At 35.3% G+C, this 25076-nt stretch overlaps 1 protein-coding gene across 1 annotated transcript in view; it reads right to left on the bottom strand.

Moving 5' to 3' along the window:
• Positions 1-25076, bottom strand: part of UTRN (utrophin) — a 488613-nt gene that overhangs the window by 221355 nt on the left and 242182 nt on the right. The window contains 3 exon segments of the mRNA NM_001012395.1: positions 8916-9105; positions 21546-21700; positions 23166-23371. Coding sequence (NP_001012395.1) covers positions 8916-9105; positions 21546-21700; positions 23166-23371 — 551 coding nt within the window.

The following is a 25076-nucleotide window of genomic DNA, read 5'->3' as shown; positions in this document are numbered from 1 at the left end:
AAATAGGTGGAGAGGAAGAAAAGCATATTTTAACTCTGGGAGCCATGAATTCCAGGCTCTATCTACCCTCTGCCTTGAAAACATAGAGGAAACACAAAATGAGAATATTCAACATAAATTTCCAAATGTGTAACATATGGACTATCTTCTGACACCCAAGAGTAGTATGAAAATAAGCAAAGACAAGGTATCACAGAGGAAAGTCTGATAAAAGACTAAATTTTTATATGTATGTAAAGAGATCCTGAAACAATAAAAAAGAGGATAAGAATATTAACAGACATTAAATTTCAAATGCCAATATGAATTTAAAACTTACATCTCCCTTAGATTATGCAACATTTTTTCACTTTGATCTGTAAATGTATTTACAAGAGACCTCTATATTTTTATGAAGAAACACTGAAATTTACAGCATTTCCTTTCTAAGACACTAAATTTAGAGAATGTAGGAGGTACACAGAGAGATAGTCATTATAACATTCACAATTTAAGGGGGAAAGACTTTATGGTATCTTAAAGCAAATCAACACCAAACTTGTTTAAACATTTAAATAGTACACTCAAACTATTGATAATTATAATACAATTATGTATTTTCATTTTCTACAGATAGATAGCTCCTATGTCAGTATTTGGGATAACTGTTAATATTTAATTCTGCAACTAAAACTTTTATTTATACCATATAAGTTAGCATAGCTCAGTAACTAAGATCAATTTTCAAAATACAACCAAGCAAATGAATAATATCTGTTACTAGCTGATTTATTTCATAGTAATTTTGCCACTTCCTATTCTAGACTTCCAGTTCCTCAGCCAAAATCTCATATATCACTGCCTTATATTGACACCTGCTGGAAAGTACTGGAATTGTATATTTCTTATTTGATTATCTGGGCAGCTAATTTTGCATCTGAGGAAAGAAATCTGGAAGACATTTCAACTGCAAATAATACAAGCTTTAATTTTTTAAAAGCCAAAGTACATTTGTTCTAAACATTTAAATTTTAATGGTTTCCTTAGGAAATTATAAGTCTCAAGAAATCTATTCAAAGAGTACTTCTGATAGTAATCAACTTACCCAATGACTTCAGTAGGTTGAACTTGTGCTTATTTGGGGCATAATTAAGAAACTACGTAACTTTCTCTACTATTTGAACTTCTACTGTTTCCGACCTCACAGTAATACTTTGGTCACATGACCTGAGAAAAAGACCTGATTTTGTGAAAGTATGCATATAGATGGGTGAGGAAAATAACCCAACTACTAAAAAAAGAATGCTTTATATATTCACAGTTGTAATTAAAGAGGTAAAATAACATGCATTAGTGAATGAGCTTTATTATCAAAGCTGCCTGTTTCTGAAATACATAAAATGTATAATACCAGAATAAGCTTGTTCTCTGAAGTGAAGCAAAACACAACACACTGAAATAATTAATTTATGGATTTTTGTTACTAAAGTGATTATTAAGTTGTATTAAGTTTTAATCAACTTTTATGCAAATGAAAACACTTATAAGTATTTCTGCAAAGAATGCCCCACTAACGATGTCTCCTAAAACTTTTCCAAAATAAGTTTTAGACAGAAATACCTTTAATTGATCAAGCTGAAAAAATAAAAATTTATGATAAAGTTAATAGAATACTGCTTTACCCTCCTAATGCACTGCCACATAAGATGCGGTTTAGGTGCTCGAGCGTGTTATATTTTCTATCATCAGAAAAGTCATATTGTCCTAGAGACAGCTGTTCCAATTACAAATGAGTTTGAGCAGCTAATAGGGCAGCAAAATGCATTCTTGAAATTGGTACTATGAAGGCAGAACGTGGTACTGCGGTGCTGTGTAAATTGCTTTCACATTCCTATTGCAATTCCCCCCCTTCCTTTTTCATCAAATTGTTCCAATTTCTGACAAAGTAATGAGACAGTATGAACATGGTACAAATCAAAACTATGATCAAAAATACAAGAGCCAACTTTTCTTTAAAATACAGCAGCTTATTCAATGGGGTATGTTTAGGATGACGTAGTATCTGAAATTTGCAACTGTCAAACAAGTTGCCTCCTCAAAGTGTACTTAATCCACCTGCTCAAATAAAATTAAGTTCTTCAAGTTTTAACTATAATATATGAAGATTCAAGAAGAGAGGGGATATTTTATGATGCGATTCAGTCTAGTAGTTTCTAAAATATGCCTCAATTTTTTAATTGAAAAACAATTAGCTGTAAAGGGACAGATGATTATTAAGTAATCTACTGAATTATTTTAAACTCTTCTTTTAAATTTACTGAAATTTACACAAGATTAATATATCATTCAATATTAAGACACTCCAAAGTATCACAGAGGTAACAGGTCTTAATGAATGTAGTTTTGCCATATTTTCTCCAGTTTATCAGTCCTTCTCAGAAGATAAGATTTTGTCAAATGCAAAATAAAACATGCACTAAAACAATACTTGTTTCAGATACCCCAAACAAAATTTAATGAAGCAAATCCCTTTAAGAGCTTTCATAATCAGTCACTGAGAGAAGGGATCTTTCCTTGGTAAGAACGCTGAAAGGTTAGTTTTTAGAGCCTGAGAAACAGAATTGTCAGACACCCGAGATCCTCATTTCAATCACTCAGTTACCTTACAGAGCTTCTGATACCGAGGAGAAGAAACTGCCATCCTTTGTAAACGATGTAACAAAACCACAACTTTCTGCAGAGACGTTCTCACCACAGCCATCATTTTAAGTTTACCACACTTCTGGAGACACCTCAGAATTTGCATTATAAATGAAGAGCAATGATCATTTCCTCCCGGTCACTGGACAATGATTTGCCAGTTCTCTGAGCATGCTCGTTTCCAGGAATGCATTTGAAAGATACAGGGGTTTAGGTGCTAGGCAAAAGGAGACTGGTATTCCTTCAACTTCTTCTCAGTTTAAAAAAAAAAAAAAAAAAAAAAACACACACACACATACAAACGACACAAAGGAAGCCCCCCAGCAGATGCTCACAGCCGGTACTTGCTCAGCACGGCATGGCCAGACAATGAGCAAGTTGTTGAGCCAAACGCCTGCTGCCGGAGAGGAGTGCACTCCGTAGCCAAAAAGGATATTAAGTGAAACATTAAAGCTGCAGATACATGGCAGACATCCCCTGGGAACAAAGATTCAACACATCACCACCACGGTGCATGCCTCAAGACGAGTTTATATTAAGAGATCGAGTGGTGTTCATTCACTCACTCTTAAGAGAGATGCGTTCACTACCAGACTAAATGCAGCTCTGGCTGTGCTCTGTGGGATGAGTGAATAGACATTGTTATAAATCTTGAGAAGAGCAGAAGGGTACCTGGCTTAAATGATATCAGCCCATACATTAAGTGCTAATAAATCACCTCCAGACAGATCTCAGAACAAGTTCCTTAAAACAAAACAAGAAATACCTGCAGGGGGTATGTGGCTTTACCTAGGATACCCTAAAAGCAGCTTCGTCCATGGGCTTTCAGATGCCTGCCTGGGAGAAAAGTCGCAAGAAATCAAATTTCTAATGTTAGGTTGGGACTTCTCTAATTAAACAATGAAGTTAGTAAAATACAAAAATAAAAAAAAAAGTCTGTGACTATTAACATTCCAAATTACCACATTTCCCCTTAGCATCTTCATGATCTCATTTGATTTGCCATAATGCTGTTTTAATTTTATGAGTAAGAAACATAAAATAGGATTATATGATATAAAAACCCAGGACAGAATTTGGGGGTTTTATATGTATGTGTATATGTCAGATGTGTTTTCTACTGTGGCTTGGATACTATTACAAATACCAATTGAGGTAAAGTACTCTAAGGAAATGAGCAAAATAACCCAGAATGATTAAATGACTGGGTCAAAGGGCACAGCCAGAAATAGAAGCCAGACGTTTCTCATTATCAGTGTCCTGCTCAAACTAATAACCCAGGTAAGGCTGCTATTTCTCTACTACTGTCATGATTCTTTAAAAGAAATGCAATACTGAAAGTATTTGTTTCTCTTCTTTTACTTTCTCTTCTCTGTCCTTCATGTTAGTGTGATTGAAAGCCCTATACCAGCTCTCAGAGTTGTGTTTACCAAGCAGTGTTTTTGTATATTTTTCTGCTTATGCTTATATATTTTTTCACTGTAGGTCTATACTGAGAACCTACACTGCCTCCCTCTGGACAGGCTAGCAACATCAAAATATCTACACAAAGCCAAAATTGGAAGAGGCAGTCAATGATGTAATTAAAAATATTAAAAGGCAAAAACAGAGAAACAAACAGTAGATTCATAATGATGTCAGTTTGGGGATTTGGGGAGGGAGTTGGTGAGGGGTATCAATAGCTGCTAAGCTTTATATGGTTTCTTCTAGGGAGGATGAAAATGTTCTATTTGATCATGGTGACTGTTGCTCAACTCTGTGAATACACTAAAAACAACTGAATTGTACAATTTCAATGGATGGCTTGTGTGGAATGTGAATTACATGTCAATAAAGCTGCAATTTAAAAAATATAGGAAGTTTTCATTCCTGTCCCTGAACCAGCTACATGATGAAGGTAGTACCCGTCAAACACTATGCTGGTTATGGAGCTGAGTACCGGGCATGATCAACAACCATCTAGACAATCAAATGCACCTATGGAATGGGAGGAGGAAAATTAGGCTGAAAGAGAACATGAGAGATGAAAATATAATAATCCCCAAACACATCCTGTGTGAGAGTAGAAACAGCTACCTCTTATAAGACCACCTCAGAAAGGCACAGGGCAGCAGATTTTCATCCAGGAAAGAATCAGATCATGTCAATTACCTGGTTACTGCTAAACTGCAAAACTTGTATTTTGAAATGTAATTAAAATGATAAAATATCCTAGAATGTAGACATGAAAATTCAGAATAAATGCATTTGAACCAACAGATAAATGTACAGAGAAGCCAATAATAGATTTTCATTCAAAAGTGTAAAAAAAAAAAAAAGTTTCTGCTCTTGAGTCAAATTGTTACCTAAATACAGATCCACAGTGACAACTGCATAGTGAAGCATCTCCTCTTGGATGTTACTCAAATGGCTTAGTTCACTGTAGTCAAAATGAAATTTATCATTCCTTCACACTCCACACTAACTTGCACCACCTCCCTGACTTATTCTTGCCCTATATTCCATCAACCTCTAATCCCAGCTGGCAGTCTTCTTAGTCTCTACCCTTCCCTTGTCTACCCATACTATCAAGTCATCAGGTCTTGTCATTCCCTGTGTGACTGCCTCATTTCTGGTCATTACCTCTCTGACCAGATGGCTGCAAGACTGTCATAGCAGACTGCACACACTACTGTCAGTTTTACCCAGCACAAATTCATTCCTCACAATGCCATCAGCTGGATCCCTATAAAATACAAATCCCATAGCATCACTCTCTTACTCACTATTCTTTAATGATTTCTCCCTGTTGCCATCAGGTTAAAATACAAAATCCTTAGCAAGTCAAACAAGACCCTCTATGATTTGGACCACTCAGAAATTCAGGAGCTTCCCTCTCCAAAGGATTGGGTTTTCTCTTGCCAACTGTGTGGAGGAGTAAAGCCTAACTGCCTTGCAGACAAGCAATGAGACATAAATATGTAAGTCCAAATGATCAACCAACCTTAATAGAAATGGTATGGATCATAGCATACTCCCAGCAGTTAATCTTCACTTTCTACTGTGCTTCTAAACTATCCCTTATCAAAACTTACCCAAATTCACCTTAAACTGAATACACAATAGCTTAATAATCTTCATGAAATGGTCCTATGACTCTGCATCCAGTTGTCATAAAGACATGAAGCAAGTACAACCCAGTGTCACATAAGCAGTTCTGCATACACCCCTTGTGCACAGAGCACACATGGGCTGAAATCCTTATTCCACCTCTCTCTCTTTTTTTTTAAGATTTTTATTTATTTATTCATGAGAGACACAGAAAGAGAGAGAGGCAGAGACACAGGCAGAGGGAGAAACGGGCTCCATGCAGGGAGCCCGACGTGGGACTTGATCCGGAGACTCCAGGTTCACACCCTGGGCTGAAGGCGGCGCTAAACCGCTGAGCCACCAGGGCTGCCCCTTATTCCATCTCTTTAGTGCACCCATAAATTCCCCCCCCCACCACCACCACCACTACCACGTCACCAGAAAATTTCTTTTATAATTTCAGACACTTTTGTTTATATATTCATTTTCTTCAACAAACATCTTTCCACTCCCAAACAAGTTTGCATTTTAACTATCTGTTCAGTCACACAAATGGAGAAGTCATTAATACAAAAAGTCATAGCATAATTTAAATTCTCTTGTCTCAGGGCGCCTAGATGGCCCAGTCAGTTAAGTGTCTGCCTTTGGCTCAAGTCATGATCTCAGGATCCTGGGAGAGACCTGCATCAAGCTCCCTGCTCAGCAGGGAGTCTGCTTCTCCCTCTCCCTCTGCTCCTCTCTCTGACTAGTATGCTGTCTCTCTCTCTCTCTCTCTCTCTCTCTCTCTCAAATAAATACAATCTCTTAAAAAAATTCTCTTGTCTCAGAAATACTCAGCAAAAGGTACTAAGTCTCTAAATGCATCCACCTATAAAGTGCCAAAAATAAAGCCGTAGGATTTTTAAAAATAAAACGGAGAGAATGTTTTAAAATGAAGATCATTTTTAAAAGGAGCAAGGCAGTGAAAAATCATGCAAATTACCATAACGGGAAATATTCTAAACAAAAAAAAAAATACATGTGTTTATCTTTAGACAAAGAGACTGAAATAGGCTCTTAATAACTGTACTCTTTAATACTTCTTATGAGCCACAACATTAAATTTCAACAATATTAAACTATTTTTGAGAGGCATTTACTATACATGTCATAATGTGCTTTATTATTTTAGTCAGTAACCTTTCTTTCTTGGTGCCAGTTGCCATAAGACAAGAAATCTTGTGCTTAGTTATTTTTATTTAGAAAGATTTTAAACATCTTCATTTACATTTATTTCTACAGTTTGAGTATTCATTAAATATTAAGAATATATCCCAAGATAAAATGCGCTAGGAGACGTAAACTCTAAAACAGGTCCATGTTTTGCCAATGCTCATCATCTAGGTTCATTTCAAGCCTCTTTTGCTCATTGTCTAAAAACTGCTGCTTCCTTGTCAAGTGCACAACCTGCATATCTTTTGAGTTTAACACCATTACACAAAGTAAGCACCCATGAACATTTATAGGTCAGGCTTCCAATTGTCTAAATCATAAAAAATAATACATTCTAGCATCAGCACACATTTGGATCCCTCTTAAACCCCCTGAAAATGAGGTAATAGCTAAATCTTTTTTCAAATAACATGGATAGTGGCGTCCTGAAATTCTAGATGGTGACACAAAAGAACATATTTAACCTTGACACTTGCTGAGCCACCCTCATTACTAAGTCACAAATGTATAATGCAATGAATACAAAATAAGAAGTAATATAAGTAAACATAGGTTTCCGGTAAATTAGTCTTGAGAACTCCACCATAAAACACCCTAACAGTCCTTATGCATGGGAACAAGTTAAAGTAGGCCCATTCCCCAAAAGGTCCTTTTAAAAAAAATGTTTATTCTTTTTAGTGTAAACAATTTCAAACTTAGGGAAAATGTGTAAGAATAAGAATAGTTCTAAGAAGGCTATCCAGATCCACGTATTTGTGAACATTCTGAGTTTCAAGGGAAAAGAATTCTAAGAAAAGACTCAGAAAGGTCATCATGCTGAATTTCATAATGGTGAAGTCGGGGTCCATGGGCCACAGTCAGTATTTACCTAGAATGTGCACATTCTACAGTACCTAGAATACCGTAATCTCTACCCATGAGAAGTCATGTGATCAGCTGGGACCAGAGGAGACATGCCCCAGATGATACTGGTTCACAAGTTCACAGGCATATCAGGAATAATGATGGTCAAAATGATGTGAGGATGATATGGCATACAGAAGTAAGCAGATGTGAAACTGTAGTAGGCAAGGGAACTTCTCTATTAAAATTGGTTTGTTTGGGTTTTTTAAAGATTTTATTTATTTATGAGAGACACGGAAAGAGAGGCAGAGACAGAGGCAAAGGGAGAAGCAGGCTCCCTGCAGGGAGCCTGATGTGGGGCTCACTCCCAGGACCCTGAGATCACGATCTGAGCCAAAGGCAGATGCTCAACCACTGCGACCCCCAGGCGTCCCTCCATTAAAATCAGTTTTAAAACCAAGTTCTGAAGGAGATGGTCTGCAACTGGCAAGAGTAGGTCATTCAACACAAATATGGTAAATTCAAGGTCACTGAAGCAGTTGTACTTGGGGCAGAGAAAGATACAGACATGCTATGTGACATTCCTCAACAATTTTTTGTAAAGGGAAGATTCTGTGTTAGCACATTTTGGGAGGAGAGAACTTTGAACCTCAGACTGCATATACAATCATAGCCATCAAGCTAAAGACATAAAAGTAATACCTCCAAAGCCTAATGTTTGCAGTTGTAAATTAAGCCACAGAGCCTTTACAGCTTTATATTAAGTATGTTGTAATAAATGGAGAGAGAAACTACATATTAAAAAGAAATGCCCTTATAATTTAGGATTCAATAAGGCAAAGTGAAACACGGTTTAAAATGACAAAAACAGAACAGCTATAAACCTATGAGTCTAAATAAACAATTATTACTTCCATAAAACAAGGTGTTTTTTCTCTATTATTAAGTATAATATTTTAGAGATCTGATTTCCAGAAACCAATGATTCACACGGGAGCGTGGATCTCAGAATTAGGTAACTACCTCCCCCTTCCGCAGTAATGTTTGCATGTAGCTGGGTCAAACAACACAGGGAAAATAAAAATGCCGGGTGCAGGTTCCCATGCACTTGCCTGCATCTGCTGTGTGAGCTCCCTGGCCAACAGAGTGTCCTGAAGAGCATTCTCCCGCTGAGAGGCATCCGCAAGCACGTTAACTGTGGTTTCTGCTTCTTGTATCCACTTTAGGAAGTTCTCCAGGTCCCGACGAGAGGCCTGCACTGCCCTCAACTCTGCTTCCAAGGCACACTGTCTGTCAGTAATGCTGCAAGTCAAAGGATGACATTACTTACAGTGTGACAGTCCACATCATGCACACCCTAAAAAACAAATTAACAGCCAGCCTCCAAGGAACCTTTATTTGTTTAAGTACCTAATGTAACTCAGACATTTATTTCTATGGGTGTCTGGAATCATCCTTAATGGAAGGAGTAATGTAAATAGGGAGAAGAGGGAGAGGGAGAGAGACATATAAATATTAACAAAATCACATCCATATCATAAAATAATTATGACTCCATTTTGCAACTCCTAATTGTATATTAAGTTATCCTCCAATGTTTTCCTTTGATACCTTGGTATTATGCCTGACAGAGGAAATATCAATAAATATTCATGCAATGAGTGACTAAATGAGTTCTAAGAAGCAGTAACATCAGAATACTTAAGTAAAAGGAAAATAATTTAAAGGGCTTACTTTACGTATTTTAAAACAACTCAGGTCAATACAAATTGGTTCTTTAAGCTCATTTAATAATATTATATTTGGAAAATCAAGCTTTTATAAACCCTTCAGTAAATCTACATCAAAATTAATACACAGAAATGTAGAGTTGCATGATTTAAGGATTTTCAAACCAGTAAATCCAATCTTTAAATTTTTATAAACCTCAAGCTTCTTAAGAAGAAAACAAACAATTTTAGGGGCACCTGGGTAGCTCAGTCAGTTAAGCATCTGACTCTTGGCTTTTAGCTCATGATCTAAGGGTCATTAGATCAAGTCCCACACAGGGCTCTGTGCTGGGCATGGAGCCTGTTTAAGATTCTCTCTTTCTCTCTCCTTCTACCCCTCTTTATGCCACTCACTCTCTCAAAAATAAATAAATAAATAAATAAATAAATAAATAAATAAATAAATAAATAAATAAATAAATAAAATGGATACTAGCAATTACACCCTATGGGTTTAAACCCAAAGGAACTGAATACATATCTACACAAAAATTTGTATACAAATTTTCATATAACATCATTATTTATTATAGCCAAATAACAGAATCAACCCAAATGTCCATTGATAAAGAAATAGATAAAATGTAGTATACTCATATATGAATTATTCAACCATAAAAAGGATTGAAATGCTAATACTTGTCCTAACATGTATGAACCTTGAAATATCAAGTGAGAGAAGCCAGACACAAAAAGCCACATTTTGTGTGATTCCCTTCATATTATAAGAAATGTCTACACAGAGAGAAAAAGAGATTAGCTGTTGTCTAAGACTGGAGTGGAAGGCAACAGAACTGACTGCTAATTGGGTATTTGGTTTCTTTTGGTGTGATAGAATTTTTTGAAATTAAGAGCACTGTGGGGATCCTTGGGTGGCGCAGCAGTTTGATGCCTGCCTTTGGCCCAGGGCGCGATCCTGGAGATGTGGGATCGAATCCCACGTCAGGCTCCCGGTGCATGGAGCCTGCTTCTCCCTCTGCCTATGTCTCTGCCTCTCTCTCTCTCTCTCTCTCTCTGTGTGACTATCATAAATAAATTTAAAAAAAAATTTTAAAAAAAAGAGCACTGTGATGGTTGCACAACATAGTGAATAATACTAAAACCTCTAAGATGTACACTTTAAAAGGGTTAATTTCATAGTAATATGAACTATATCACAATAAAAAGTCAGCATGTGTAATATGATCTCACATATATATGTTCTATCTCATCCACTCATCTATCCATACAACATGCATCTATCTACCTGTCCTATATACAGTATTATCTGTGTACATATAGATAAAAGGATAAATGTCCAGAATGTTAATATTAAAAATTATTTCTAGGTGCTGGGATTTAAGGTGGTTTACTTTCCTATTTGTACTTTTCCTGTATTCTATGAATTTATAATGAACAAGTATCTTCTACACACATCAATAAACAAATTCTTTAAATAAACGGGTAAGAGATTTAAACAGAGATCATCATAGAAGATATATGGATGGCAAATAAGCACAGGAAAAGATACTTGGCATCATTAATCATCAGAGAAATGTAAATTCAAACTACAATAAGATATCACTACCTATTAAACTGGCTTTAAGAAAATGAATATACCAAGTGCTAGTGACAATGCAGAGTAACTGCCAACTCTCATACATTGCAAGTAGGAGTATAAAATGGTACTGCCACTGAAAAACAGTTTGGCAGATTTTTTAAATAAAGTTAACCATGTACTCAAGAACAATCCAACAATCAATCCTATTCCTAAGTATTTACTCAAAAGAAATGAAAATATATACCCACACAAAACCTATACGCAAATCTTTATTCATAATGGCCCCACACAGGCAATAACCCAAATGTCATCAAGTAGAAAACAGATAAACTATGGTATATGCATACAATGAAATACTACTCTAAATACTGATAGATTCAACAACATGGATGAAATCTCAAATGCATTATGCTAGGTGAAAAATGCCAGACACAAAAGCTCTATGTTTCTACTCATAAGCCATTCTAGAAAATCATCAACCTCATCTGAGCATTTACCTACTAAGAAACCTCCAATAGTGTTTGGCTGCCTGCAGAATAAACCCAAATGCTTTTCCTGAAACTCAATGTCCTCCATAATTTATCGTTAATTCACTTTTCTAGCTTATCCCCCAGTTCTCGCCAATGCTCTGGTCAGATCCGGATACTATACTCTTTTTTTTCTCTAGGATATTCTTAATCCTGTGCTTACCCCAAAACTTCGCATACACATCAAAATGTCCTTCTGACACCTCCACTTACCTAAATCCCACTGATCCTTAAGGTTAAGGTCTACCTTCTTTAGAACATCCAGACCAATTAGATTTCCTTGCTCTGAGATTATAAAAGGTCATTACTCCTACTTATACAGAAATTTATCACATGTATCCTGGAAAAGCCTCTGGATTGTGATCTAGTTTCATGCTTTGAATGAATTTCAAATACTTTCAAATGAATTTAATACTTTGACAGCATTACATAGGTTTGTTTTTTGTTCTCCTGTTTTATAGACTTACTATGGGCAGAAACAGTCTTATGTATCTCCATATTTCTCAGAGTCCTTATTACAGTATTTTAATAAGTACTTATAGAATAATGACAGTCTATAATGTATTTAAACTTACCTCCCAATCACCAGTTTTCAAGAAGCTACTAAGAGAAGGCCTCCACAAAAATCAGTTTGTAAATCAAAAGAGAAAAAAAAGATAGGAAAAGCATAAAAACAAAAGATCTGAAGGAGAGAGAGAGACAGAGAGAGAGAGACAGAGAATGCGAGAGAGCGCAAACAGGCTTTTGTGCTAATGGTGAAAAGAGATCTCAGAAGGGACAGTGATGAACTGGGCCAGATGAGGACTGTCATCACCATTCCAACTGCTATGATTTCTTATTTTAACTTGACAAAACCTTGACAAAACCAATGAAGGATACACTCTGACAAAACAAGGAAATAACCCAAAAGAGAAAAGAAACACACACACACACACACACACAAACCCACACATGAAATCCAGGAAATAGGGATTCCAAAATAGGAGAAAAGCACAGAAAATCTCTAGGATTATGGTTCTGCAGCAGGTCTAGAAAGTATGTCTACAAAAAAAAAAAGAAAGAAAGAAAGAAAGAAAGAAAGTATGTCTACAGAAGAAATGTCTCTAAGAAAAGATATTAGAAGTGATAGACTGCTTACTATGATTGACTTTGTGGGAAATTGTACTGTCAGATCATTGGAAAATGAGGGAAGAATTCATAATAGGTGCAAAGAAATCTAAGCACATGAAAGCAAGGCAATTATTAATTTCAGGTGAAAAAAACAGAGAGGAAGCAAAATTAGAGTAAACTTTAGCGCCTGGCTGTTAATAATGTTTAGACACACCTAACAATGTCAACACTGAATATCTGTTTATTTAAAAATTCAGCAATGAGTTTATACAGCCACTGTGGAAAACAATATGGTGATCCCTCAAAAATTTAAAAATAGAATTAACATATGATCCACTTTTGGGTATACACCCCAAAAAACTAAAAACAGGATCTTGAAAAGATATCTATATGCCCACATTCATAGCAGCATTATTCATAACAAGGAAAACATGGAAGCAACCCAAGTGTGCATCAACAAATGTATGGATATGCCAAATGTAATACACATACAATGGAATATTATTCAGCCTTAAAGAGGAAAGAAATTCTGACATTTGTTATAACATGGAGGAACCCTGAGCACATTATACTAGGTGAAATAAGCTAGTCACAAAAATACAAATACTGGATGATTCCACTTATATGAGGTACTCAGAGTAGTCAAATCCATAAAGACAAAGATAAGAATGGTGGTTGCCAGGGATGGGAAAAAGAAAGAATAGCGAGTTATTGTCTAATGAGACAAGAGTTTTTGTTCTGCAAAATGAAAAGAATCATGGGAATGGATGGTGGTGATGGTTGCACAACAGCATGAATATTTACTACCATTGAACTGTATACTTAAAAATGGTTAAGAAGGTAAATTTTATGTTATGTGTATTTTATCACAATAAAAAGTGAAAAAATTAAATGATGAGGAAGGGAAAACATGAGAAACTATACTTTATATATTTAGTAGAACAGGATACCAAATAAGTCTAATACTGATGTACTAGAAGGTAATGGTGTATGCATTTTATTTAGAATATAGAAATGTATAAATGATATACAGAAAAGCCAAAGGAAGAAAAAGCAGTTGCCCCCAGAGAATTGGACAGTGGTGAGTAGTGAGAGAACTGCTGTATTTTGTAATAAACCTTCTAATTTTTTAAATCATACGTATGTATTTCTTTACTTTCTAAAATTTAGACGTTACCCACTAGAATTTGGGTGGTTGTTGGTGGTGCTGGTGTTTTATTTTCCACCTAACCCCAGCCACATTTTTAATTTTTAAAACAATAATAAAAAGACATTAAGAATATCCAAAAAAAGGGTGTTCCCAAAAGGTACTGAAAAAGCAAAAAAATTAAAGGAGTACACACATGCAATTAATCGATCATGAACAGGCAGGCAATTCTTAACACTCACATAAAACTAATGACTATAAAATTTGATAAAGTCAAACACTTTAATTTTACAGAATATCACTTATTTTTAAGACTATTCATGTGAATAAAATAGGTTATGTGGCAAACAGCTAATGTAAAAGCAGATCATTATAGATTAGCTCTATTAAACCTTTAAGAATGCCCAGACTAGAAGAAAAGGATGCAATGTCTGAGAATTCTATGGGGTTATTTATTTACCTATAAAAATGAAGCAATTACTAATCCTCAGTCCAGAGTTTTACTTTTTACTTCTTTTATCTTAAATATCCTTCTACCCCATCTCCCCATTCCCACTAACCTTCCCCTTCTGACCTAATCAATTTCTACTTCCCCTCCAGAACTCAGTGCAGACACCTTCTATGGCACCTCACCTCACACATCGCATGACATCCCTTAACCTGGCTATCATGCCATGCTGCTGTGACAATCACCACAAACACAGTAGCTTAGAGCACCTGAAGGTTGTTATCATTTCATAGTTCTGTCAGTTAGTTTCTGAAATGGGGCTCACTGAACTAAAATCAAGTTGTCAGCAGGGCTGTGTCCCTTTGTGGAAGCTCTAGAGACAGTATTTTTTCCTCGTCATTTCCAGCTTCTGGCTGGAGGTCACTCATATTCCTTGGCTCCTGACTTCTGCCATCTTTACTTTTAAAGATGCATGTGATAGAACTGGGCCCACTCAGATGATCCAAGACAGACTCCCTACCTTTGGAATGGTAGGTGGGATGTGGGAGTCCATATCCCACCTCATATCTCTAATCATGACTGTAAGTGACTATTTTGTTGTCTGTTTAAAGCTTCTGTATCATCAGTGTCCCTGGTATCCCCAGGCCCCACACACAGTAGCAACTCAAGTATGTACTAAATAAACTAATACAAAAATAGGAATAGCACCTTCCTTCCTGCAATAATTTAAGGAAAAAATGAGGTATACATACATAAATGTATCAAGATGTAGTAAATACCCAAGAAATAATATTTTCCCTAATCTGTACATTAATTGAGTGAAATACTGGGAAATTCATTTTGCTTAGAGCGTGCAAATGTGCAGCTTAATAATAAAGATCTTGGAGATTTTTTTCAAGGTCACATATATCTGGGTGTCAGATATTTTTTATCATGAATGTAATCAGTTTTTAAAAATAATAACCAGGATCCCTGGGTGGCACAGCGGTTTAGCGCCTGCCTTTGGCCCAGGGCGCGATCCTGGAGACCCAGGATCAAATCCCACGTCGGGCTCCCGGTGCATGGAGCCTGCTTCTCCCTCTGCCTATGTCTCCGCCTCTCTCTCTCCCTCAATGTATGACTATCATAAATAAATAAAAAAAATAAAAAAAAAGAAATGTAAAATTTCTTAAAAAATAAAAATAAAAAAATAAAAATAAAAATAATAACCATCCTAGAAACTAAGCACTATTTATAGCAGCCCAAACTGTCTTCATATTATTGTAATAAATAAATATTTTAAAACCTTTTAATAATAATGTATATTAATTTATAGGCTGATTTTTTCATGTAATTTCATATGTAATGTCAGTAGAATATAGCTCAGAGTAACCTCTGAGTAACCATACTACCTATGTTAGTCTTCTTAAAATTAGATCCAATGCCAGAGCATGGTATATTAGACACTGCAAGAAACTTTTATCCATTTCCAAGGAACTTCACATGATTTATCATACTACCGTAAGGCCAAAAATAATTGGTAAAACGAGAGGTTCAGGAATGTGTATGCACAGTTTATCGCAAAGGCTAATAAATTACCTTTAATGCCATTTGTGCATTGCTCTCAGAAGAAAACGACCTACTTCTACCACCCCTGCCATTTACTAGCTATATGGCTTAGGATAAATCCTTCAAATCTCCAATTTGTTTTTTCCATCCTTAAAATAAGCTGCTTAGACTAAATGAGTAAAGGACCCATATCAGAGTCTCCAAGGGTCCTTTTAAATAAAACTACATAATCCATCACAGAGATTATAAAACCTGCTAGAAGAGATCCCTCCAATATCACCCCCGTCCCTATCTTCAAATTCAGCTTCATATAACTGCATATAAATGAAATGTTACCGATAGGGAAAGATGAGTGTTGTGCAGGCAGCAAAAAGGTTGGGAAATTCCTAAGATCCATATGCAAGTTCCTAAGAACACATCCAGCAGTGAACTCCCATTTGTCTCCAACTCTCAGGGAAGAGTTTATATTTGGCAGTTCAGGCTGCTACATCTCAAGATCAGAAGAACCAAAGGAGGTTCTAAGAAATTGAGAATATAGGAGAAGGAGCACTGTCACAGAAAAAAAAAAAAAAAAAGATTTCAAGTTTAGAGAATTGTGGCTACTAGACAGAAGATTTTTTTAAAATCTTTTTTAGCCTATAAATCATAAAGAGTAAGGATAGCCTGGAAGCCTAAAAGATAACAATATCTGAAGTATAGAAGGGCAACTTTAGCAGAAACAAGAGTTTTTACTTCAAACAGGAGTAATAGACTATAGAATTCTTTGGGACAGGAAATGGTGCACACTGAAAATATAAATAACTTCTCACAAAAGATTTGAGGAATCCATGGGCGACAAATTTATAATAGTTTATATTAAAGGGAACTGGGATTTTTTAAATGTAAACTCTTAGCTATAAAGCAGCTGATATTCTACAAATAGCTTATAGTTATTTTGTAGCATAAGAAAACATGGCCATCCACATAACTGACTTTTTAATGGCATTTTAAAGATGTCATATAGTACTTGGTATGTTAAGCTATAAGATATATTAATCAAATGTGCATGTGCTTATTATAATTGGTTAAGAGTGAACATAAATAGATATGCCTTTTTTATTATTCTAATGGAAAACCCACAGTTATGTGTTGCTAAATCTTGGTATACTTAAAAGGTGACCTTTACAGTTACATGAGATTTTAAATATATTTATCTCTTTTGAGAGGAAAATAGTGGCATCAAAAATTGAGCAGCATATAGAAAACTTACAGTGAAACAATTCTTTAAGTTTTTCGATGGATACTTTCACAAGGTAATTTTAAAGTTCTTTGGTCAATAAAATAACATTTAGCTAAAAATATATATATTAAAGCACACTTTGGGGAAATGCAGTTGATTTAATGAAGAATTAGTCCCTGCAACTATACCCCACAATCTATGATCTTTTGGTGACCAGTCTTTGTTACACAGAGATCGGGTCAAACACCTTCCTCTCTCCCTTGCTCCCAATCTTCCATCTGCAATCTTTGTACGTGCCTCTGAGTAAACGAGCATTGCTAAAGAACACTGTCACAGGGCTATCTTCTCTTTACATTTATTATTATAAACCACAATTAGGAAGTCATCACTGCCTAGCAAAACTAAAGATCCCCCAGGAAGCTCTCTGCCCTGCCCACCGGGATTCTGATGTTATCTGTGATCCTACTCAAATTTCTCTAGGCCAGCCCCACCTCCAGCCTCACTGACCCCATATTCATGGAGCCTAAAGAGAGCAGACTCACTGCAGAGAATCTTCCATCTTCCTACCACATAGTGATTAATGATGTATAAGACATTCCTTATAGCACAAAATTATATTGTCTCATTTCCTCTACACTATTTCAACATATTAACTAAGTGTGTATATGTGTATGCATGTATGTGAGTATATGGGTATATATACATAGGCACTCTGGGCTAAACATTTCAGATCCAAATCAGGCATCCACACGTGAAAAGTTACTTTGAGCACTTTTCAACTTTCACTACACCTCAATTGACACTAAAAATTTTGTTAATTATCATTAAGAGATACAAGGGGGGAAACATTTCACAGATGAGAAACAGGAGTGGTCAATGTATATCAGTTAGTTACAAATGTTAGAGATGGGACTTTTGTTGGCAGAATCTGACATAGTGGGAGCTAGTTGTTTTACAGAATTAAGAATTTTCTGTATAATAAAGATTATTATAAATGTATTGGTATGACATATTACACCCAAGCAGGATCTGAGGCAGCAAAAACATTAATATTTCTACAGCTAGGAACAAGGCTATTTATACTAAGCAGGATAAATAAAGACTATGATAAACGTCCTCATGTCAATTCAAAGCTTTCTGTTATCAGAGCATATTGGTTTTTGGCATCAGAGATAAGGGAATGAGGCCCTGTAACTGTGAATAGCCAAATTACTTAGGCCAATTGCAATTCATACAAAACATTTCCTTTGAAAGCTGATATTAAACTTCACACATTATGCCTCAATGACAGTTTTCCATGAGCAAGTATAATAACCCTTCGCCACCACCACCCCGAATTTGGCTGACAATGACGCATATACAGAACACAGCTAGAAGATAAGACAGCCCTCATATAAGTCCTTTCAGAGACCACTGCAGAGGGCACAGTGGTCACATATTGGAGAATGTTACATTATTCATAGTAGAGGCCCCCATATCTGTAATCAGATCTGGTTTCTAAACTCGACATAGATAAGAAACAGTAAGTAGAATGACAGACAGATCTGAGAGGCGGGTACACAGAACAGTCACCAGCAATAGCTGACATTCTCATAACAAAGGAAGAAAACAAAATTATTTTTAAAGAATGTAAGAGCCTGACTGCACAGTCAAAAAGGTTTGGATATCAGTCTCAGCTTTGCTCTTATGAGCTGTGTGATCTCGGGTACTCCTTAATTTTCCTCTGCTTCAGTTTATTCACTGACACAGTGCTGATGAAAATGCTGCCTGTCTCTTATGGTTTGAGGATTAAATAAAATAAAGCATGTGAAGAGATTAGCACAGAGTCTGACAATGGGAAGACACCCAATAAAATCCATACCCTAAAAATAAAGCAGAAAATCTCCAAAGCATAACAGCCTGAATAAATTTACTACCAATTCTTCAGAACTCAGAGCAGTAAGAGCATTATCATAACTTAGTATAGGAAAAAATCATCTTGGTTATGCTACGTGACTTTGAACATGTCATTCACCTTCTCTGAGCCCAGGAGCATTAATTACATTTAGACCACGCATTCTCAATGGAGGTGAGAAGTGGTTCTTTGGTGGAGCAAGTTGGGGAGAGGTGTGGAAAAATCTACTCTTTCTATGTATAAAGCACAACTATAAAGTACAGAAACAGATACACAGTATATCCATGGTATAAACATTTCATGGGAGTGGGGATCTAACAAGGCTCTTTGGGGATTGATAATGTAAAAATGTTGAGAAACACTGCCTTAAATGCACTGTAAGACTATGTAAAGCTCTTAGAGTTCCTTAATTCTATCCTCACAACAATAAAGCCAAAATTTTTTTTAAATGTTACTCATAGGTTCATATATTTTGTTTAAGGCAAGGAAAGATTTGTATATTCTAGAAAAGTCTCCAATTTAAAGAGTTATAAATTGTAAACATCACTGTTAAAAAGACAAAATCCTCACAATACATAGAAACCCCAGCTGTCACTCATGAAAAGGATCATGTGAGCCACAGTTTTGCTTTATTTTCCTTGCTTTATAGATAGTAATATACCTAAATCATGTCTAAATATTAATGTTGATGTATTTCCCCAAAAAATGCAGTAAGAAAACAGAATAAGCACAACAACTTGTAACTACCATAAAAATGGAACACTGTGCTTGTCTTAGCTCTGATAAATGAAAGATCACCTTGGAATATAATTCATTTTTAATTGCCTCTTCCATCTAATCTAACTACTGCTGTAGGCTGTCTTAAAATATTTACAAAGTAAAAGCAAAAAAAGAATTGAGGTGCTAAAATAAAGCAGCTTCACATTCCTAAGTGATCAGTTCTTCTGGTATCGTTTACAACAAAAACAAAGCCATAATTCTTACATACAGATTTTTGGAAATACGCAGTTAAAGTATACTTAAGAACTATCTTAGTATGAAATCTGTATTTCTTAATTGATATATAACTGACATATAACATTGTATTAGTTTTAGGTGTAGAACAGAATGATTTAAGTATGTGTATATATTGCAAAATGATTAAGAAAATAAGTTTAGTTATTATCTATCAACCACAATGGTTACACTTTTTTTTTTTCTTGTGAGGTTTTCTTTCTTTAAGATCTACTAGGTAACATTCAAATATCCAATACAGTCTTGTTAACTATGGTCACCATGCTGTATGTTACAACCCTAGGACTTATTTATCCTGTAACAGGAAGTTTAAACTTTAAAGCCATTTTTAATTCACCTTCTTACCTGCCTTAGTTTTGGGATCCTTACTATATCCAAGTAACCTGTTACAACAAAGGAAAACCATAATACTAACATGCTAGAAAGAGCAGTATTATAGCTATTTTCTGTTTCAACTACTTTGAAGTTTTGAATTTGCTACCCTAGTCTTATTTCCTCCCGAATCCTAGGTATATGTAACAGCATGTATATACACATATTTATATATATTCACATTCATATGCTGCCTCGTAATTCTTCCAAACATCTACTTTATAGACTCTAACTAAAAATGACATCCTAAAAACGTATAAAAGACCTCCAAGTCAAACTGTGATTAAATGCTTGGCCATACTTTAATTCTAGTAACATGTATCATAAAGTATTCTAGTATTATCCATTTTATTCACTGCAAAATAAATGTGTTTTGATACAAATTAGCTTTCAGGTAGTTACATCTGAATATATAATGGTGCGTGTGAAACCATAATTTCATTAGACACACGCATTCCCCATACTATGCAGGAAGTAAACGCTGTTTCCTGATGATGAATATAAATATTCTATCTTAAAGAGATGCTAACCACTGCTGATAGTTCCTTAGACCCTAGGTGTTCAAGTGACAGAAAAATCTCTCTTATAAACACTTATATTCTATTCTATTCTTATTCTATTTTAGACTGTTCCAAATATACTGACTAGACAGGGTAATCGAAAGAAAACAAATTAGTTGAAGCCCTAAATATATGCAGTATATTTCAGAAGTCTGATGTTGGATCCATGTGTTCTCAGCTTCAACTAAGGATGACCTGGCCAAACAGCACACTATTTTAGTTATACTTAGGGATAATATTACCCTAATATTATCTGTAAATACCTAACCAGTCCTTACCCTCAGATTACTACAGGATGCCTTCTAGGTAATGCTGGGAGGTAGAGAAAAACCAGAACACATAAAATTATCTTTGTCAAGATTTAGACTCATTCAAGGAAAAACTCCATTGTAGAAATTCAAGTAGATAATGTACAAATACACCTTCTGTACTAAGTGTGATAATACTAACCTAGCACAGTACAAAAATTTTTTAAAAACCAATATAATAAGATGTACTTTTAGTAGTCCCATATTTGGCCAGTTTCCATGAGAAAGCCAAAGCAATCAAATTCTTGCCTTTACATTCACTCACCTACCAGGCCCTTCATGTTACCTTTGTTTGAGGTTGATCCATGATGTTTTTAAGTACTCTGTGGTTTCCTTCACATTCCTGGTGTCATCACTACCATATTCCTCCAACAGCTTCTGCAGGACGTTATCAAACGCCATTATGATACCATCGCCAGGACCCAGTTCTTGCAGCAATATCTAAGGTGTAATTGCAGGTGTAATTGTTATATTGGGTCGCTCAGTAACTACTTATCTAAATATTGGGTCTCCCCATTTTACATGTTTTAGACATAAGTATCAAAAGAAAAAAAAGCTAATTATGGGACAAACTCTTGAACATGAGCTCAAATAAAAATAATTCTGGAAGTAAAAAGGCAAATGTCTAAGAAATGATCAGGTATACAGAAGATGCTATTAAAAGGCTACAGAAATGAAAAGGGCCAACAATACGGCAGTTTTCTGTGTCCCTGGATCACTGTGTCTGTTGACAAAGTTAACTGCTTGGGTGGATCAATCAGCCAAACAAGCTTTTTCTTAGAGTTGTGTAAGTAACTAAACTGAAGCTGAGTGTGCCTACAGGCACTGGTTTTCTACTTCTCAGAGCCTCTGGATCAAGATACTCCCCATGAAATCTAAATAACAAATAAATGTTCCTATAATGCTTTTAATAGCAACTGGCAAAAAAAATCCATCCTAAAGTCTGAGTAGAAAAGAGGTACACTATTGTTTAGAAAGGAATATTCTGAATATCTGAGGATTGAAGTGTTGATCTCACTTTTAAGTATATTCTTCTGGTTAAGTATCCTGGGGCTTTGCTGATTATTATATTTGAGTCATTTGGTGAAAACAATCAGCAGATATCATAAACACAGAAAATGATCCACAAAACCAGGACAACTGGCCACACTTGGTTTTTAAATTGTAACCATGGAAAGTCTACATGTGTGAATTATAAAACCCTGTTCTCATGTTTTAGATTTTTTTTCCCATATATTCTTTACAAATGCACACAATCATCTTAGGCCTCTGAAGGGTAAATAAATGTTACACCAAAATATAACCTAAAAACTATGACCTCCAATTTGAGAACATTTTCTATAATTATAGCAAGAATTTAAAATAGCACTTTAAAAATACCATTAATGTTCAACATCATCTTTATATTTAAACCTATCCAAAAAAGTTACCTACTCTGACAGTAGAAATAAAACAGATTGGTTATAAAATTATTAAAAGAAACTAAACGGATTACCTGGTTCGTTCAGTACAGTAGCCTCAAATGAAAATCCCAGAAAACTTCATAAATAAAAATAACCTTCAGGGTAGACATGGAAGGTAGCAAAAAAAGGAGGGTTTCAAGGATCCTGAAAATATTCTTTTTCTAGATGCTGGCTCATGGTCATGTTCCATTTGCCAAGAGTCAGTGAGCAGTGAGCAATACATCTGGTATACAGGTATACATTTCTATTTGTTACACATCCTAAAATTTTTCAAAAACCTTCCTGGTCAAATTCTTTACATAAATTTCAATGTATATTCTCAGCACTTGAGGCAACATCATGACAAGGGTCCTAAAAATTACAGTTAACAATAGAACAAAAAAGTACATCCAACAAGCTGATAATGCCCCCAAAAATCCCTCCACAAATCAAATGAGTCTTACTTGATTATCAGAAATTTGCTTGATAAGAGGATCCCTTCGGGCTTGTTGGAGAATATAGAGCCGAGCCTCGTATTTTCTCATAAGTTCCTCAGTTTCCTCCTTGTGGTCATCCCACTGAATACTGTCTATAATCATATCTTCCAGCTGCTGCTGTCTTAACTCGACACCATGCTGAGTGCTGTCCCACTGGTTCTTCACCTTTTCCACTAGTGGAGGCATTATAAAAATAATCCCAGTAAAAGTAATGATTAGGAAAGGGAAAAAATACCTGATACCAAATTTATCACAAGTAAGGTTATAAATAGAAAAGAAAAAGGCAAGTTGGCATGTACCTTTTAAGGGAATTTAATACATATTGGCACACAATACAACTGATATATTTCTGAAACTCTTCTTTAAGAAGAATCCTGAATTAAATACTATTTTAAATCCACTGAAATATCTCACAATACAAATATCTACTATTTTAAATGAACAAACCAAAAATTATAAAGAAAGTAAATTCCTGTCTAATGTATTTTCACAGAACCTGGTTTGATGAAGGTAGAGTTTAACAATACTTCATAACAGAGCTTTAAGACACAGATGTAATCACTTGTCATCCTCAAAGGAGATACTCTAAGGTTGTCAAGATTTTAAAAGGAAATAATCTATATAAGAATATTTTTCATGTTTGTTTTACTCTAGCATGAAACCTCTCTAAAAGAAAGTATTTTTATACGCTTAAGAGAAACACTAAAAGCAAATCAGATTCAAGTTCTATGTACCCAGTAGCTCTTGATCATAAAAAAGTCCATATTAGCTCTTTTCCTCTTTCTTTTTTTATTGTTTCTATTTCTCATTCTTTCTTCCGTCTCCTCTCTTTTTATCCTCTCCCTTCTCTCCTCTTCTCATTTTTAACATGGGGCTAAAGAAAGAGTGATCTAAAGAAACTTAAGCTTTTGATTAATTACTTCATGGGCAGTTCAACATCTTGAACTGAAGCACTAATAAACAATAGCTTTGAATGACTTCAACAACCCACTGATGATAGGTAGCTAGGAAATGAAACTTCTAGAAGATGCTTTGGATGTCACACAGACTGGAGAGTGATAGTTAAATACCAGGCCAACGAGACGTTAACTATAAAAGAACATTGCAGCTAAGTCATATTGGGACCTATTGGTAAAATTCCTGGGATAACAAAAGGTTATAGCAAGCCATAAGAGTGATCAATTTAAGATTGTTCAGAACATTGAAAATTATACTTACATATAATAATTTTTTTAATTGTTCAATGAGATTATCTGTTTTAAGCTGTCTTAGGAGTTTAAACAGATTGCCTGTTTTTAATAATACTGTTCTACTTGTCAGTTAAAAAGTTACATAAAGTACTTATGACCAATTCTGTTACTAATAGAATCCTTTAATACTGAACAAATAAAATGAAAGACATCAAGTGAGAGCACCTATCATGGGTTTATCATTAAAAATAAGCAAATTGTTCTATTCTTTGTGAATAAGCGCTAAGAGCAGGTTATTATAGGCAGTACACTCCTGCTGAGAATTTTTTTTCATATAATGAATAATGACAAAGATTATGCAACCTCTATGCAGATAAAAAAAAATGGAGAGAAAACAGAGAGGGAGTTAAATTGGAAAGGGAAGATATTCAGAAGAAAGAAAAGTCTTGTCAAAAACCTTAAAAGAAACGATGAAAGGAACTCATTCCAGAGTTCCAAAGCAGGCACAAACAATCCATCAATTTAACAAAAACAAGGATGGGGTGTCTGGGTGGCATAGTCAGTTGAACATCTGACTCTTGGTTTGTTTTGGCTCAGGTCATGATCTCAGGGTCATGGGATCTAGTCCCACATCATACTCCATGCTCAGCACTCAGCAGGGAATTATTGATTCTCCCCCTCTCCTCTT

This window comes from Canis lupus, chromosome 1 (assembly GCF_011100685.1).
Source record: "Canis lupus familiaris isolate Mischka breed German Shepherd chromosome 1, alternate assembly UU_Cfam_GSD_1.0, whole genome shotgun sequence".
Taxonomy (NCBI): domain Eukaryota; kingdom Metazoa; phylum Chordata; class Mammalia; order Carnivora; family Canidae; genus Canis; species Canis lupus.
The sequence above is the reverse complement of the archived record's forward strand: the minus strand, read 5'-3'. Positions and strand labels throughout refer to the sequence as shown.